The sequence below is a fragment of the Petaurus breviceps genome, unplaced genomic scaffold, assembly GCF_028583685.1.
Source record: "Petaurus breviceps papuanus isolate PSGF00001 unplaced genomic scaffold, PetGlider_PUasm1.0 220, whole genome shotgun sequence".
NCBI lineage: Eukaryota > Metazoa > Chordata > Mammalia > Diprotodontia > Petauridae > Petaurus > Petaurus breviceps.
In genome coordinates this window covers 4,524,688-4,543,344 of record NW_027185876.1, presented here as the reverse complement: position 1 = coordinate 4,543,344, position 18,657 = coordinate 4,524,688, and the positions used below count along the sequence as shown (strand labels likewise).

Here is an 18,657-nt window from a genome sequence, read left to right as displayed (position 1 = left end):
GTTACACAGAGTCTCTGGTGATATAAGTCCTTCTGTATATGGGGGCCACCTATATTTATGGAAAATTAAAAAAAATTCTCCTTCCTCATGAATCCAGAAAAAGGACAACTAAAAGCTGACTTCCTAGCAAAACTTTATCTAACTAAGGCCAAGAGACATCACAACTACCACAGTTCACCCTCCTTTGCCTCATTTCTCATTCGTCACTCCTCTCTCAAACGGAAACAAACAAAATGCTCTTATAGTCTACAGGAAGTTGTGAAAACAGGTGAGCATATTTTACCTAACTTCAAAAAATGTATTTGAAATTTCTTGTTCTTTGAAAAAAAAATGGCTCCTGTATAAAAAGAAAGCCTAACAAATTAGGGAAACAAACCTCACTGAAAAGGCTTTCCCATTTCTGACAGCTCAAAGGATCATGTTTTGCTTATCATGATGATGAGAGCTGACATTTTACCCTAAAAGCATTGGCCTAGAAATGATTAAGTCAAGAACTACAGGCATTGTAATGTGTATCAGTCTGATTATTATAATCCTTGATCATTTTTGACAGGAGAGAGACTAAGGAAGAGCTATGGTCAAACCATTTTTAATGTTCCCTTTCAAGGTCTTTCTGAGCTCTATTATACCTGGCTTAAAAATGACCTTCTGGTATATGGCAGATTTTTCTAATTCCAAGCTTTTAAGAAAGGAGTCTGGAATACCCCTTTATCCACTTAAACCGCTACTAGACCTATAACCTAAAAAAAATTTAAAAAAAAGAGGAAAAGGGTCTACATGTACAAAAATATTTATGGTAGCTCTTTTCTTGATAACCCCAAATGGGAAATTAAGTGGGATATTCTACTGGGGAATGGCTAAACAAACTGTGGTACATGAATAGAACAGAAAATTACTGTGCCATAAGAAATAATGAAATGGACAGTGTCAGAGGAAACTGAGGATCTAGGGATGGAAACAGAAGTGAACAGATTGAGGAGAAATGTTTATACAATGATAAAAACATTATAGAGGAAAACAACTTTGAAAGATTTTAGGACTTTGATCAACTCATTGGTGACACAGGTCACTCACCTCTTGCCACAGAGGAGATGAACTTCAAATGCAGAAAGAAATGTGCATTTCCAGATATGGCCAAGCAGGAATTTGTTTTTGCCAGATTATGCATGTTTGTATTGAGGGAGAGGGACTCACAGCAGTGGGAGAGGTAATGGTGGTGGCTGAAGGAAGGCTAATAAGTAGAAGGAGCAGATTAAAAAAGAAAAATAAGGGTCGGCTAGGTGGCACATTGAATAGAGCACAGGCCCTGGAGTCAGGAGGACCTGAGTTCAAATGTGACCTCAGACATTTACCATAAAACTAGCTGTGTGACCTTGGGGGCAAGTCACTTAACCCCAATTGCCCTACCTTCCCCCCTCCAAAATGCAAAAAAAAAAAAAAGAAAAGAAAAAGAATTATGAGTGGCAGGGTCACTGAAGATATTATGATAAAATCTATAAAAAATAATTATTGCTAATATAATGTGTCATGCATGGACATATATACATTAATGTGTGATGTAATTATGTAATAATGTTATTATATAATGTACAAGATAATATGTTATAATGTACAATATAATATAAATATAAGTTAATACAGAATCAATATATGTTAATATTAAAGTAGACATTGAATATAACACAACTTGTAATATATGCTACTGTCACATATAACTTCTTACAAGTTATACAAACTTATGTATTATTTTATGTTAAAGACTGGTTTGTATCTTTAAAAAACTTTTTTTCCCCATTAAAACAAAAGAGCTCCTAAGTAAAAAGCAGTTTCTATTTGAACCCAGTTGGTAAATTGGGGCTGCCTAGAAGTGGTTAATAAGTAAACTACACTATTGTATTTAAATTACCATCCAATTTCAAGGAACATCTAGCAGCTAATAATCCCTTCAAAAAGAGGAAAGCTAGGAGTGAGTTTTTTTATTTTGTTTTGCTTTTTTTCATTCTTCCCTTCCATTAGCAATTTCTTACCCTGTCTAGTGAATCTGAAGGTTCATATCCACCAAAAAACCCTCAGGCTGTACTAGTTTTAAGCAACTCTCTCCTATCCATGAACATATTATCTGCATTGCAGTTTAGCTGAAGCTGATCCTGCTAACAGAATCACAAGATTTTAGCTTTTTAAGGGATCTTTAAGTCACCCAGCCTCTGGCAGAGAACAGCTGGATGGCTATGGACAGATCATTTAACCCTCCTTAGTGCAGTTCCTCTACTGTAAAGCAAGGTTTGAAGCAAGGTTGTGTTCTCCTGGGGAACTTATTAGCACCAAGGCTGGCTGGTTGGATGACTAGGTCCTGATGGTGAGTCTATCAGAGAGATAGAGGGGAAACATGGAGCATGCCAACATCAAGTGACATTCATAAACTGTTCAAAAATTTCCAATGCCTCTCCTTTTTGTTTGGGGTTCTTAACCAGAGATTCAGGACTCTCCCCCCTCGCTCCCGTCTGTCCGTCCATCCATCCATCCATCCATCCATCCATCCATCCATCCATCCATCCATCCATCCACACATGTATATATGTGACTAGATATACACATATGTAAATATACATATATATTTATAATCTATATAGTATATTTTAATAGTATATATAATATAGCATATACAGCACAATATAATATATAGTATATTATATAATTGCATGATATACAGTTTAATAGATAACATATAAGCAACACATACATACTCATTTTAAAAATAACCAAATTCCAACATAACTGGTTTCCTTTCTAATCCTATATTTTTTATTTTATGTATTTAACAACATTTTTTCTGTGAAGGGGTCCATAGGTTTCATCTCTGAAATGTAACATCCTTCATAGTTTGGCTCTAGTCTACCTTTCTTTTTTCTTTTGCTTTTTTGGAGGGGGGAAGGTAGGGCAATTGGGGTTAAGTGCCTTGCCCAAGGTCACACGGCTAGTTTTGTGTTAAGTGTCTGAGGTCACATTTGAACTCAGCTCCTCCTGACTCCAGGGCCAGTGCTCTATTCACTGCGCCACCTAGCCACCCCTCTAGTCTACCTTTCCAGAATTATTTCACACTGATCCCTTTCACACACCCTACAATGCTATTCCTCCAAGTCCAGCTAAATTAACTAATTAGTGTATTGCACAGTCAATTCCAGGCCTGGCACGGACTCCTTCCATCACTTCATCTTAGAATGCCGCCCCCCCCCCTCCAGCTTCCTTCAAAACTCAGCTCAAAAGCCCCCTCCTTTGTGAGGTCTACTTTGATCATCAGCCTCCAAACTTCACTTACTTTGTATTTATTTCACATTATGTAGGTACAGTTGATCCCCCTCCCCAATCCTCCCACAGAATGCTGGTTCTTTGAGGGCAGGGGCTATTTATTTTTCCCTTTTAAAAAACTTTTGTGTCTCCTGTGCCTAGTACAGTGCTTGACAAATATCAAGTGCATAATCAAATGTATTCTGCTTGACTTTTTGTTGAGTTCTACTCTGCGTGACAGAATGTGAGCTACCTATTAGATAAAGGTTGTAGGTTTCTGATACTATCTTAATTGGCCAGAACCATATAACCATGTTCTTCTTTAAAGTATTGTGGGGGCAGTTAGGTGACACAGTGGATGGGGCTCCACATCTAGAGTCAGGAAAATAGAAGTTCAAATCTTATCTCACTTATTTGCTGTGTGACCCTGGGCAAGTCACCTCACCCTGCTTGTCTCAGTTTCCTTATTTGTAAAATGAGTCAGAGAAGGAAATGGCAAGCCTCTCCAGTATTATTACCAAGAAAGTTCCAAATGGAGTTATGAAGTCAGATATGACTGAACAACAACAAAATATTTTCTAAAATATAATAATTTGTTTAAATGTAGTTATATTTATTTTAGAAAAAATACACAGGGATGAAGTAAGGCAGTATGCCAGTAGATCTGGGAAACGATGGTTCAGGTAGCCCCAGTAGAGGCATCATCATCACCAGCAAGAGGTGGCAGGGGGCAAGGTTACAGGATGAAAACTTCCGTGCAGTTAAAAATGTCCCAAAATCGAATGGATTGCCCTGAAGATATTGGCTTCCTCATCACTACTGCAGCTCTTCTGGGAGAGTCTGGATGCAGCACCATTTTGGGGGGATTAGGTAGCAGGGATTCCCATCTAGGTACTGGTTAAACTAGGTGGCCAATTGGTCCTTTCAATTGTGAGATTTTGTTAAGTTCTTAGAATGGCTACCTTACAGATGTTGAACATCTGAAATGACTGGGACTTTGTGGCAGAACAGTAAAATGTGTCCTCGGTGATGAACCTGGAATAATACTTGATGAAACCCAGAAAACACCTACATTGATGCACCCACTACTATGTCAGGACATCTATGTTCTTGGTTCCAATCTCACCTCCAGACATACCAATAAGGTGCTCTAAGAATTCCAGTTGGTCCTGGATGGAGTGGCTCTTCTCTACTAGGCTGGCATATAATTGTTAAGTCATGCTACTGCTTTCTGTACCAGGTAAATATTTTGCATAGGGGACAGTAGAATCAATCAGGGCCTTAAACATGTCCTCCCACCCAAGTCCAAGATCATGTTCATCAAACCTTGGATCATGGCATGCACTCTTCCTTCCATATCCCCTATAACCCAAATCAAGGATATGCTTTTATTTTTTTATTTTTGCTTTCTGGAGGGCAGTTAGGGTTAAGTGACTTGCCCAAGGTCACATGGCTAGTTTTTGTGTTAAGTGTCTGAGGCCAGATTTGAACTTAGGTCCTCCTGACTCCAGGGCCTGTACTCTATTCACTGCGCCACCCTGGCCGCCCAAGTATATGCTTTTATCAGTTTTAATTTTGTGGCTAGCAGGTCTGAGGTCAACAGCATGGAGGACCTTTGTTGTTGATGTTCCATGGTTTCAGTCGTGTCTGGGTGTCTGGCTCTTTGTGACCCTATTTGGGATTTTCATGGTAAAGATATAGGAGTGATTTGCCATTTTCTTCTCCAGCTCATTTTATAGATGAGAAAACTGAGGCAAACAGAATAAAGTGACTTGCCCAGGGTCACACAGCTAGTAAGTGTCTGAGGTCACATTTGAACTCAGGTCTTCCTAACTCCAGGCCAGGTGCCCTATCCACCACTTCACCCAGCAGCCCAGGGAGTACTTTGTCAGAGGGTAATTCTGTGTAGGGCTCAATAACTGTAACATCTCGAGAGTTCCCCATTTTTCCTTCTTTTATGAAGAGTACCAGGGACATGGTAAAAGGTAGATGGTCACATCTCCCATGAACTCTCAAATTCAATTCTTTCAGTAAGTATTTAACTGCCTATTCTGGATACTAGGGAAGCAAAGATGATGACAGACTCTGCCTGCTATGAACTTAGATTGTACTAGAGGGCTTGGGTCTTACATTACTAGCCAAAGGTAATTACATTACATTACTGCTAGAATCAGAATGTCTGGTATAGTAACATCATGGGCAAAACATGGTGGGAAAGGGAGAGGAAGCAAGAGTTCCGCTGTCCCAGTGCTGAACTAAGTCCTGGGGAGGAAGAGGGAGAGGAAAGAGGGAGGGAGGGAGAGAGAAAGGGGAGAGAAGGAGAGAGGGAGAGGGAGGGAGAGGGGGGAGGAGAGAGAGAGAGAGAGAGAGAGAGAGAGAGAGAGAGAGAGAGAGAGATGGAGAGAGGAAGGGAGGGGAGGGATTGAGAGAGAGAGAGAAGGAATGGGGACAGCTTTGGCCTGTCTGTCCACCAGCAATGGGGGAGTGGATGGCTTATGACAACTAGTGCTGTGGCCCTGCAAGGCTAGCATAGGTATGGAGAGTCTACCAGGGCTGGGGAGCCTGTAGCCTAGAGGCCATTCTAGATCCTTAGGTTCGGCCTTTTGAATGAGTCCAAGTTTCACACAAACCCTTTTATTAAGGGGATTTGTCCTGTGAAGTTTGGATTCTGTCAAAGGGCTACACTTGAAGACCTAGAGGGCCATGTGTGACCTCGAGGCTGCAGGTTCCCCACTCCTTTAGACTCTAAGCGAAGGTCTAGCCAGATTTTTCCATCCAAAATGGCTAGGAAGGGGACATAGTTGAGATAGACCCAGAATGGAGCAATGTGGGAACATTCAAAAACTTTTATCTGCATTACTTTTCAGAGATACAGTCTCTCCAGTAGGAGAACACAGGAGCAAAGGAACAAGAAGCAACCAGACCAAGAAGGCCAACCCAAAAGCCAAGTGGAAATTCCAGGGCTTGGGGATATAACTACATACCAGTTATGGTTTGTCTGTTTAAGGATTGCTGGGTGTGGTTTGATTTTAAGTCCATGACATTCTGCTTCTTCCCTCAGGTCTTCGCACAGATGGTCCCCCATCTGTGGCCCCCCTCCCCCTTCCTCCTGGGACCCCCACTTCTTTTAGAGTCCGGTTCTTGCACCCCTTCTCATAGAATGTCCTTCCTGATCCCTGAAGTGGCCAGGGCTCCTGTTTCCAGGCTTTTGAGATGAGTCTGTTCCTTTGCACACCCGTTTTACTTCATTGATGGTATAAAGGGTCTATCCCCCAGCAGATTTTCTGTCTTCCTAGCACAACGCTTGGCACACAGTAGGTGTTTGGTAAATGCCCAGCTGAACTGAAAGCTTACATTCCCAAACGGGCTACAATGGGGATGACTCCACTGACAGCGATGAGAGATTAAAAAAAACAACAACAACTTGCCTGATTTTGTCAAAAATGTTTCAGTAACCTGCTATTAATGACTAAGCATGCATTCCTAAAGCTGGGGCATCTTCCTCCCCTTATTGTCAACAAAAGCTACCAGTGCACAGGAAAATTACCCATCAGAATAATGCCCTACACCATCTTGTACTTTTTCTTTTTTTTTAAGCAATCGGGGTTAAGTAACTTGCTCAAGGTTACATGGCCAGTTATTTCTGGGTGGGTGCTAAGTATCAGAGCCCGGATTCGATCCCAGGTCATCCCGACTCTGGGGCCAGTGCTCTTACTCACTGTGCTACCTGGCCGCCCCCATCTTGTACTTTTTAGGTCCAAAGCTTATAAAAGCAAAGACTCATTGAGTTAATTTTTTTGGTTTGTACTCTCTCCACCTGAGCATGGTACAGATCTCAAAGGCTAGAAAAATGGATAAGAACATCTTAGACCATGTGAGGAAGCAAAATTTTCTTCTATATAAAGTCCAAAGTCTTAACTTGGGGCAGCTTTACTTGGGAAGTGGTGTCCAAGATGCCGCCTTTTCTGCCAGTAGGTCCTGTGATGGTCTAAAGCCTGTGATACTGCAGGTCTCATGGAACACAGTCCGAATGGATCATATTCTGGGGCCTGTGCCCCTACACCTTGTTGTAACAGTATTAGTCATTAGAATGCACTTCATAGTTTCATCCCCCCCCCAAAAAAACATAGCTCCAGATATATAAATTGTCTGCTTATGAAGAAATGAAATTTTCATCTCTCTGGTGTGAATACTGACATACCACTACAGACACTCATTAAGAGAGCATTTGCTGCTAACTGATGGGGAAAACCAATAAAAAACACCCTTTCTCCAATTCAGCTAGACTTTCCACATAATAAAACATGAGACAAAGGAAATATGGCAAGCTACTTTGTCTTTAGGCAAAATATCCAAAAGGAGAGGAATAGTTTTGCCAAACCAATCTTTTGCACCTAAGTCTTATAAAGGGACAGTAAATGTGATAGAAATGCAAGAGTATATGGAAACAATATAAATGTTAAAGATTAAGATTGTTGTTTAGTTGTTTCAATCACACCTTTGTGACTCTATTGGGGTTTTATTGGTAAAGGTACTGGACTGGTGTGCCATTTCATTCTCCAGCTCATTTTTACAGATGAGGAAAGTGAGGCAAACAGGGTTAAGTGACTTGCCCAGGGTCACACATAAGTGAGGTCACAGTTGAACTCAGGTCTTCCTGACTCTAGGCCCTGTGGCTATGCAGTATGGTGCCATCTAATGGTCCAAGACTAAGATTACCAAATAAAATTACTTCTACTCAATGTGCATTTCTTTTTTGGTTTCTAATAGTATCTTTTCTTAAAAATCTTATAAATCTTCTAAAAGACTTTGGGGTTTCTTTTCACATCTAGTTACATTATGAAAGAGTGTCCAGATACCCCAACCTCCTTGACAAAATATAGTTGAATTTCATCTACAAATACACAAGACAGTAATCTCCATAAAGACATGAACCATGTTTAATTTATCTTTGTGTCTTTATTAGTGTTTATTTCAATGCCTGATTAAATTTATCGATATGACTTGACATCACGTAAATATTTTATTACAAGATCTTTTAGTTGGCTTATGTAGAGCCAAAGCCCCTGAGAAAAAACTTTAGTGAATACCACTGCTATAGGACCACTGAAGGTGGTCTCAATGTTATTGGCGAAGTAGTAAAGAAAGAATCACCTTCACTTTGTTTCAGGTATGATATTCCTTATTTGCCATCAATACATTTGTATTCTTGGATGAGATGGGGCAGTGAAATCTTGACTAAGGTTGTCCAAGATCAATGGACATAAATTCACTGTGTCTGTCTGATACATTTTTGGACACAACCAATATGGGAATTTGTTTTGTTTGACTGTGTATTTGCTACACAGCCTTTGTTTTTCTTTCTCTTTTTCAGTGGTGGTGGCGTGAGAAGGAAAAGAGGAATATAGAGTGTGCCTCACAAGAAAAAATAAAAGAAAAGAGGGGGTCATTGAGGCATCTTTCTAAAAATATATTTAATATATAATATTTAATATATTATATGTTGATATAGTAATTAATATAAAAATATATTTTTATATATATATATACATAAATATACATATTGAAAAGATGCCTTCTGTTCAAGAACAGAAAGAAAGACAGAAAGCCTGGACAGGCTATAGGTTTATTTTAATATTTACTTTTTTAAAAAGCAAGCTATATATAATAGAGATCTGTAGTTGTTCTTTTCTGTTCTGTTATGTACATATTCCCATTCTATTTGATGTCTGTCAAGTTCAGAATAAAAATAATTTTTTAAAGAAAGTCTGGGCATCCACAGAAATCCCTAATGTCCTGTAATGTATAAAACACCTTTTGTTACTACCACACTGCACTAACATATTTTTCTATCATAACTAAACTAACTGCCCAAAAGGCAACAGAAAGGCATGTGGTAGGCATGAACATTTTGCAAAACATTTCCAAGGAAGAATGATTCGGGATAAGAATAAATGAGAAAAAAAGAGACCGATTATATAGCAAAAAGTGATGGGTAATGTGCCCATGTGCCCCACTAGTATTCAAGATACGTCAAGAGATCTAAAGGGGACCCTTGACATGTTGGGCAGACCCCCCTTTGGAGGATTTATGACAAGACATGGAAAAGACAGAGTGATTAGAAGGGCCAGGCATCTATGGGTTTCAACTTGCGTCTTTGGAGGGAGTATCAATATTGATCATAGCTCCATTAGAATAAGTTACTTATTTTTGAATGAGTAGCTCTAAGTTTTCTTGTTATTATTCAGTTGTTTTCAGTCATGTCCAACTCTTCATAACATTATTGGGGGTTTTCTTGGCAAAGCTCCAGAATGGCTTGCCATTTTCTTCTCCATTTCATTTTATAGATGAGGAAACTCTGATGGACAGGGTTAAGTCACTTGCCTAGGGTCAAACAGCTAATAAGTGTCTGAGGCCAGATTTGAACTCAGGAGAATGAGTTTTCCTGACTCCAGACCAGTCACTCTATCTACTGTACCACCTAGAGGCCCCAGTAACTAGGCTACAGTCCCATTATAAACATGGTTATTAAATTAGTTGCTATAACTGTCATTTTTATATGACAGCTATAGGATTTCCAGGTGTATTGGGCTAAGAAAAGCATTAATAATATTTATATTAAATTAATATTATTTAGCATTAATAAACATTAAATACATTAATTATTTAAATTATTATTAAAAGCATTAATAATATTTATCATGGAAAGACATGATGGCACAAACATGAAGATAGAATTATTATTTTTTTTGGCACGAGTCAACAGATCAAAGAGTGCAAGCTATTAAATGCTATTATCCTATATCATGTTGACAAAAGTCTTCTAAGTAATTGCTTGCTTCTCAGCACAAAGTCAATAATGTGAGGAGCAGGATTCAAACTCAGGTCTTCTTGACTTCAACTCTGGCCCTTTATCGCCTATTCCATGTAAGTCTGATATATCCTAAGAAACAATTTCCTGTTTTCAAGAAGTACCTAGCTTGGCTCCAGAGAGGAGAAACTCTCTAAAATGTAACCTTGAAACTCATTAGAAATGAATCACATTTTTATTATCACCTTTGGTATTTATTTTCTTCTTAGTTGTATTAGTAAATGACTGTTAAATGGAAGAAGTGGGAGGAAGAGAATATTAGAAAGAAACAGATTGTATCCATTGTGTGATTAGTACTCACATTAAGCAAGACGGTGGAGAACAGGCTGAAATGAGAATTTCTTTCTCTGAATTTTTTGGAAAAACAGCTATTTCATACCAAGAAAATGGCTATTTTTAAAGTTTATGGTTCAATTTGCACAGCTACCCAGCCATTAAGCCCTGTGTATTTTATGTGCACGTGTACATACACACACAACAATTGTATTACCATTTGCCTTTAATGAAAATATTTCCAGAAGTCATTTGGTTCCATTTCAATGTTCCCTGAGAGTGTATTCTTTAAAAATTCATCACTCAATCCTCTCTTCCAGACTGAGGCTAAGTGTGAAATTTTTTCCAAATCTGAATCTTCCACGGAACAGCTCCAGCCAGTTACAAACTGCACGGCATTCCAATTTTTATAGTCAAAACATTTTTAAAAGGCAGTAGTTCAAGTTTTCCATATTCTGTTTGTCTCAGATGAAAGTGATATTTTTTTCCTGAAATTCATCACTGAATTTCAAATGCCAAGAGGTTAAAATTCTAGACTGATCTGGCCAAAGGAGCCTACCCACACCTTTCATTTTTCTTTTCTAATTTAGGAAATGATCATGCTCTCACTGGCCAAGTAAAATGATTCCTTTAGAACACAAATAAATTATACAAACGTTAATGTGAATTCTTCAGCTTTATCCAAAAATATTAGTTTAACCTGATCTCTTTAAAAACGAATAAAAATGACCACTCAAAGAATCTGTCCTAAGCGATAAGCTTGGAGAGATGTCTGCTGGCTGTGGCTTGGGAACCTCCCTGAGGGCCTCCCCGGTGTTTTATCTGGCCTGCACTGATAACTTCCAATCTTTTTTCCCTCCTGTTGAACATGTAAACTCCCCAGGTTTACCAATAGAACAGGGAGGGGAAAAAATAAAACAGTAAAATAATCACATCCAAGAAAAGTCTGAGAAGACACATTCAAAACGTGCAAGACACACTGTACTTGAAAACCTGTTTCTGTAGGGTCAGGGTAAATACCCAAAAGTAGACTTTAAGGCTACAGCTCAGGAATCTAATTTCCAGGCACAGCAGAGTTAGTGTCCTAGAGCTCTTAGAATTTTTCAACTGATAGGATCACAGCTATTTACTTCAAAAACAGACCAAAGTTGTAACCAAAATCTTGATCAATTACTCTTTAGCCCCCAAGTCGCAGTTCAGTCAACATGGAGTTTTTTTCTTTCTTAAAAACAAAACAAAACAACAGGAATTCTTAACTCTGACAGTGACTTAGGCCAGTCCTTGAACTTGTTAAATAAAAATGTTATTGGACAAAGAAATGATATCTGCCCTGACTTGGAGAGGGGGCTCATTCCTCCTCCCTAGTGCCTGGTTACATATTAAATCAATTCAAAATTTATTTTGGTTCATTGATCTGTAATTCAAAACAGATCTTCAAATAAATGAATGCTTTAGTTTTTTTTTTTTAATGGCGAACTATTTGGGAGACAAATAACACATAAAAGTCAATAGTTTATAAAAGATGACTTTCTTTTTGATGAGTATTTACAAATTAATATATGCTGTCTGTTGTATTCTTAGTAATATTTAAATGTAACATTTTAACAACACAATTAAGAACAATGAAATTACATGTCAGTTAAGGCAGGGTGATTTATTTCCATCTCTTCAATTAACCTCCACAATCCTACTAGCATCTCTGTAGCATGGATATAAAACCCCTGTCCTAGAACTGGCTTTTCCTTAAAAATTTCTAGAAGATACTCTAAAATACACACAAGGAAGAAAAAAAAAAAGAGGTCTTGGATGGAACTTTCCTTTACGAAACTCCTTTTGTACTTGATAAACAAAACCAACCAGGAGTCTTCCTGTCAATAATGCTCTTGGCAAGCAGTAAACGATGACCTCTCATTCTAGAATGCCCTTATCTTTATATGCCACATGTTCACGATCTGCTACACTCTGAAACTCACTATCTGTAAGGCTGCTGCTACCCATCCTCTCCGATTCCATTTTCGAATGCATTGCTAAACTTCTCGTATCCTTACCATATCTGTTTGCCATCAAACTGCCATCCCCAACTGCTTTGCAATCTTTTCAACAGATTCTCTGTTTAAACATCCACCTGTGTTACAGAAGAACAGTCTGAACCTGCTTGATCCATGGAGCAAATAATAACAGTAACTGGAACTCCAGACAGAAAAAAATAGGAACTCATTTTCCAGACTCCTGAGGGAATAGAGAGCATGTCTGCTGAAACTGGATCCAAGAGTCAGTGATATTGTAGACTCAAGTATTTCTTTCTATTCCACGTAATGGCTTTTCCTTTCTCAGTGTTTTACAGGACATGCCTTTGCTGTGATTTAGAAAGTGAAGGAAATATTCTTTCTTTCTTTGGTGAGTTATAAAAACAACAACAAAAAATATGCAAAGTGGAAATTCGCGTGGAAAACTCCAAGATTCAATTCCATAAAGTTTACTCCTATATGCTTGCAATGGCAATCTGAGACAATGTATACCAAAAGGGAAAAAAAAAGCAATAAACTCTAGACACCTCTATCCAGTCCAAAGTCTTAAAAAAAAAGTTTTGAGATCTCATTTCTTTAGGTATCAACTCTAAACCAGTGAAACCTAAAGGTTTTCCCTCAAAGATAGCTTGGCTAATGATTACATCCTCTCAAGGCTAGCTTGTCCCATCCTCTCTTGGTCAGAACATGTCTATTTCTCAGCCAAGGACATCCCTGTCATTAAGTCACATGAGGTGGGTGCCCCTTCCCTTCTCATCCTGGGGTTCCCTGCCCTCTTTTCTAACCTAGACATGTCCCTGCCTGTGGGCCAAAGAGACTCTGGACAAAGACAGACTATCCAATCCAATTCAAATGGCATGGATGTGAAACATACTACATTATACTCTCTAACAGAACACAGATAATCTAAAACAGGCTTAAAAGTTGTACATGATGGGGATGGCTAGGCAGTACAGTGAATAGAGCACTAGCCCTGGAGTCAGGAGGACCTGAGTTCAAATCTGGCCTCAGACACTTAACACAAAAAACTAGCCATGTGACCTTGGGCAAGTCACTTTGCCCTCCAAAAAGCAAAAAAAAAAAAAGAAAAAGAAAAAGTTGTACCTGGTAGTTAAAGGAAAAATGGCCACATGCCTATCATAAATTTTTAGATTATTTTTTTGTCCAGGTTTCATCAACATAAAGGTCTTCTGGTATGGAAACTCCCTCTATCAAAAGCAGCCTGCCAACTGTTTATAATTTACAATTTTAGAGAGCTGTCTGGGGCTATTAAGAGGTATAATTAATAATAATAATGACTTATCTAGTGCTTAGAGATTTGAAAAATACTTTAAATATAAAATCTCATCTGATCCTTGCAACAGGAAGTAGGTACTATTATTATTGTTCCCATTTTTTAAAATGAGGAAACTAAACCTAAAAAAAAGGTCAAGTGACTTGTCCAGGGTCCCACAACTAGTAAGTATCTTTGGCAGCATTTGAACTCAGGTCTTCTTGACTTTGACACACTGTGTGACTGAGGCAGGAATTGAACCTAGTTATGTTATCCTGACTCCAAGGTTGGCCTCCTATCCCACTGCCCCTTCATGATAAATTTATGTCTTGTTTTTCTTGGGTCTTCAAACACTTACTTCAAACACTTGATTCCACTGCTGTCATGAGTCACCAGGTTGTTACTACAGGCATGGAAATGTTTCCTCTAAGTAAACACAGGTGTCATGTGGCTTGATCTCAAGCAGTATAAAAAGCAGCACTTCTTTTTTTGGTAACCATGGTTTAAAGTTGAAAAAAAATGTTCTGGATCAATGGCAATAGGGTGTTGGGAGAGGTTGGTAGTATTGAGGTGTGGTCAGGGCTTGCCCTCCATTCAGCCAGGAAAAACTCAGTCTCTGGCTCAATCCAACATGCCCAAATGAAGATGGGTTTGGTTCTGAAGAACAGTAAGCCTGTGACTCTAAGTTAAGATAGAAAGAAAAGGAGAGGTCCCCAACATAAATAAAACCATTCGCTCAACAGAGGGAGTCAAGAAATTCTGGGAAACAGAGATTTCCTCTTACATCTGTCTGCTTCTCCCTACTCACATGGCCGCCACTGGAGTTCTGGTAACTTCTGCAGTAACCTCCTCCCCACTCCACATAGCTGACAAGGTCTTTCTAAAGGTCTGACCTTGTCACTGTCTTTCTAAAACAAACAAACAAACAAACAAACAAACAACAACAATAAAACCTGGGGCACAGGAGGAATGGTGGGCCCTGTCTCCCTCTAGATCAAAACAGAAGCTCATGTCCTTAATTTGGCTTTAAGACCCTTCCCAATCTAACTTCAGCCTCCAGCTAATTATACATTTCCCCTCTTCATGAACTCCCCATTCTAACCAGATCAGTCTACTTCTGTTTTTCCTAGAAAACATTCCATTTCCTTGTTCCATACCTTTCGCACAGTCTATTCTGAATGTCTGGAACACACTCTCCCCTTTACGTCTGTCTAGGACTCCTTGGCTTTCTTCCAGGGTCAGCTCCAATACCCCACCCCACACGTAAAGGTTTTCCTGGGACTGCCAAGTTTACTTTATATTTTCTATGTATATGTTTTGAATTTATTTATAGATGAACATGAGGTTTCTTCGGGGTGGTGTGTGTGTGTGTGTGTGTGTGTGTGTGTGTGTGTGTGTTTCGGTTTTGTCTTTGTCTCTTCAGTTCTTGGCTGTACTAGTTGCTTAATAAATACTTTCCTGGCTGATTGATTCCTAGAATCTAGCAGAAAAAGGCCAACATGCAATTTTTCTGAGGATAGAGTGTCAGGAACACCTGGATTGGAATATCACCTTTGAAGCTGGCTAACTGTGTGACAACAGGAAATTCACATAAACTGGGAGGGCTTGAGTTTCCTCATCTGCAAAATGGGGATACTATAATAGCCCTAATCTGGACCTCACAGAATTGTGGTAAAGATCAAATTATACATGTGAACAAGTATTTATGGAAAATATGCATAAATACTATACATTGTATATGAAATTATATATTATTTATATGTGTATATATTATTTATGTGTGTGTATATATATACATATATATATATATATGCTGGATTTGGGGCTAGAAGTGAGGATTGTTTCCACTTTAAAGCCATCATTTCTTCTATAGATATATCTCCAAATAGTTCTACAAGGAAATGTTCTCTTGTATTTTCCCAAATATGTATTATATGTTTTATATATATGTATGTAATATTTATATAAATATGTATTATGTACAGTGCTATTATTATTATTACTATTATCTCCTTTTATATGCCAAATCAGCAATATGTAGGGACAGATAACTCACTGACTCATCCTGTAATTTTCTGCTGAAACTGGATTTTTTAAAAATGGTAATCCAGCCAATTAAAAATGGACATAGTTGCAAGTGGGAGGGGCAGTGATAGTCAATGAATAGAGAGCTCTGGTCTTAGCATCAGAAAACTCTGGGTATAAATCCAGTTTCTGACACCTCCTGGACCTGTATCCTTGGGTCAGTCATATAACTTCTCAATTCCCAGGAACTCCCAAAGCCTATAAATTGCAGAGTTGCTATAAATCTGTACTTCTCTGGGAATTCCCTAAACCAATGAAGTCATAAGCTCAGGTCCCCCCCCCCTTAAGTTATAGTATACAGTAATATCTTGATATTACTCTAAAATGAATTTGGAGGAGTTGGTACTGAGAGTCCTTTCCTAGAATTTATTCTAACTGCTTCACAATAAATCTAGATAAAAGAACATTATCCTCATTTCAGTAAGAAAATGAGAAATGGACAAGATAAATGACGTGTCATGGTCAGATGAGAATTTGTCAATTAAAAAAAAAAAACCTTGCTTTTAGGGCCTGCCAGGCTGGGCTAATGACAAGTAGTCCAGTATCCATTTCCATTCTCCTTTCTTTCCCTCCTTACCCCACCAAAATAAGGATCTTACCCTTTATGATTCCTTATGGGATTCTCATGTTATCTGACAAGATACATTAATTCATAAGGCACATAAGCCAAATTGATCACAAGAGACTTTTTCGTTATCTAGAAATGACATATTTGAATCTGAGTTGGAGTAAAAAGCTACTTTCGTAAAATGTCCATGTTTGTTCCATTTCATTAAATTATATTTTCTTCATTGTTATGTATAACAAACCCTTATGATACCATTAGGAAAAAGCTAGCATCAGTAATAGACATAGGTTTTAAAATATCGATTTAAAAGAAAACAAGAAAGCAAAGAAATGAAGCCATGCATTTAGGAAAGCGCCTTCCCTCCACAGATAAGATGCAAATAAATACATGTTTTATGTCTTCATTCAAGCAGAGCTGAGTTTTATCAAGTCTACAAAAGGCTCCCCCCTCCCCCAAGCCCTTCTTAGCTATTGGATTTGTGGGCAGGGGAGAGGATTGTTTCCACTTTAAAAATTGCCATTTCCTCTATGGGTATATTTCTAAAAAATGCTACACAGGAAATTTTTTTCTTGTATGTTCTCAAATTGTCAGACAATTCTTAATTGGCTAGAAATTCTTCCAGATGTGGATGCCTGTCCTTTCCCCTCCCACACTCACTGCCCCAGTACCAAAGCTATGGGTGAAGTTTTAATTACTCATTTAGGGAGGATATGACACCTCCCAGTTTAATTCAGTCCGCTCTCTTTAGAGTAAATGCAGAATTAAGGCTCAGTGTGCTTGTAGGATCTCTTAGCAACTAGAATAGAATCAGCCAACAAAGGATGATTCACTGATTTAGCTGGGATTTGCAGATATGTCTGCCAAAACGCCTGAGCAAATTCACATTGCTAGACGCTATGGTAAAATGTGACCTCTTTTAAAAGTCTCTCAGAAAAGACAAGAAATCTGGAGCTTTCTAACAGTTCTGTGGTGTCTGAAAGGTACCTATAAAAGCATGACTTTACAAGACCAGCACACTTTCCGTGATGATCATTTTCATTTAATTAGAATTGGTGTAATTCTATTTGAATGTGGCTAAAACTATCAAGGGATTTCCAAAAGGACATCATGATGTTTTCAAGGGCTTAAAATAACGACTACTCATTAGAATCCTTGGCTTCCTTTAAAGCATGGCTCATTCATGTGCCAGTACCTAAAGAAGACCTTTCCTGATCTCTTCCTCTCATGACCCCAAGTCCCCGGTTATTAGAGGTCCTTCCTTCCTGAAGTTACTTTGTATTATAAGGTATATACATTGTATTGACCTACTTGTGATATATTGTACTCCCTGAGTAGAAAGTAAGCTCCATGAGGGCAGGGACGATTTCATCTTTGTGCTTGTGTCTCTAGAGCCTAGCACAGTTCCCTGCACATAGCAAGTACTTTAAAAATGTCTGATGAATTGAATGAGGCTTTCTAGATCTTTAAATTGAAAGTGCAAAATAATTATTTTTTGGACTATTGGTCAAAGGACAAAATGAGGGTTTTTTTGATGGGGGGTGATTGTGGGGGTAGTGGAGGGGCTAGACAAGTAATTTCACCAGGTAGGTAACTCCCAGTGAGGGAACTCCTACCCATGTTGACAGTCACCTTCTCTACAATTTAGAGATTTGTTCCATATCAGTAGGTTAAGTGACTTGCTCAGTATTTTAGAGCCAGTATGTGGCAGAGGCTAGATTTGAACCTAGATCTTCCTTTGAGACTGGTTTCATCTTTAGGTCTGGCCCTTCCAGCTTCATAGATGCCTTTAGAGCTTACACTCCATTGGCATAATATTCAAGAACTTAGGATCAATTTCACACATTAGAGTAAGGTTTTAGTAAGGACTAATAATATACAAGGATACCATAAATTCCCTCTACCAATGTATCTTGGCACGTTCTCTATGATGTCCAGTCTGAGAGTAGTCCAGGGTCACAAGACAGTATGTATTAGAGGTAGTACTTGGACTCATTCTAGGTCTTGGCTTTGAGGCCATCTCTCTAATTATACACCCTTTTATCTTTCTTATGAAAAATGATCTCCCAAGCAAAAAATTGATGCTTTAACATTAATGTGTACTGAGCAGGGAGGAGGCACAGTAGATAGAGTGCTAGGTCTGGGGTCATTTCAAATCCTGCCTCAGGCACTGGCTGCGTTCCTTTGAGAAAATCACTTAACCCTGTTTGCCTCAGTTTCCTCATCTGTAAAATGAGCTGGAGAAGGAAATGGCAAACCCCTCCAGCATCTTTGCCAA

At 38.6% G+C, this 18,657-nt stretch overlaps 1 protein-coding gene across 2 annotated transcripts in view; it reads right to left on the bottom strand.

The window, feature by feature from the left end:
* Positions 1–18,657, bottom strand: part of DDAH1 (dimethylarginine dimethylaminohydrolase 1) — a 201,222-nt gene that overhangs the window by 106,384 nt on the left and 76,181 nt on the right. Inside the window, exon 1 of one of the 2 annotated variants that reach the window (XM_069094585.1) lies at positions 12,478–12,609. The exons of the other annotated variant lie outside the window; for it this stretch is intronic. Within the exon in view, the coding sequence (XP_068950686.1) occupies positions 12,478–12,480 (3 nt within the window). The 5' untranslated portion in view covers positions 12,481–12,609. Of the gene's footprint in view, positions 1–12,477; positions 12,610–18,657 lie in introns of those variants that run through there. 2 annotated transcript variants of the gene reach the window in all.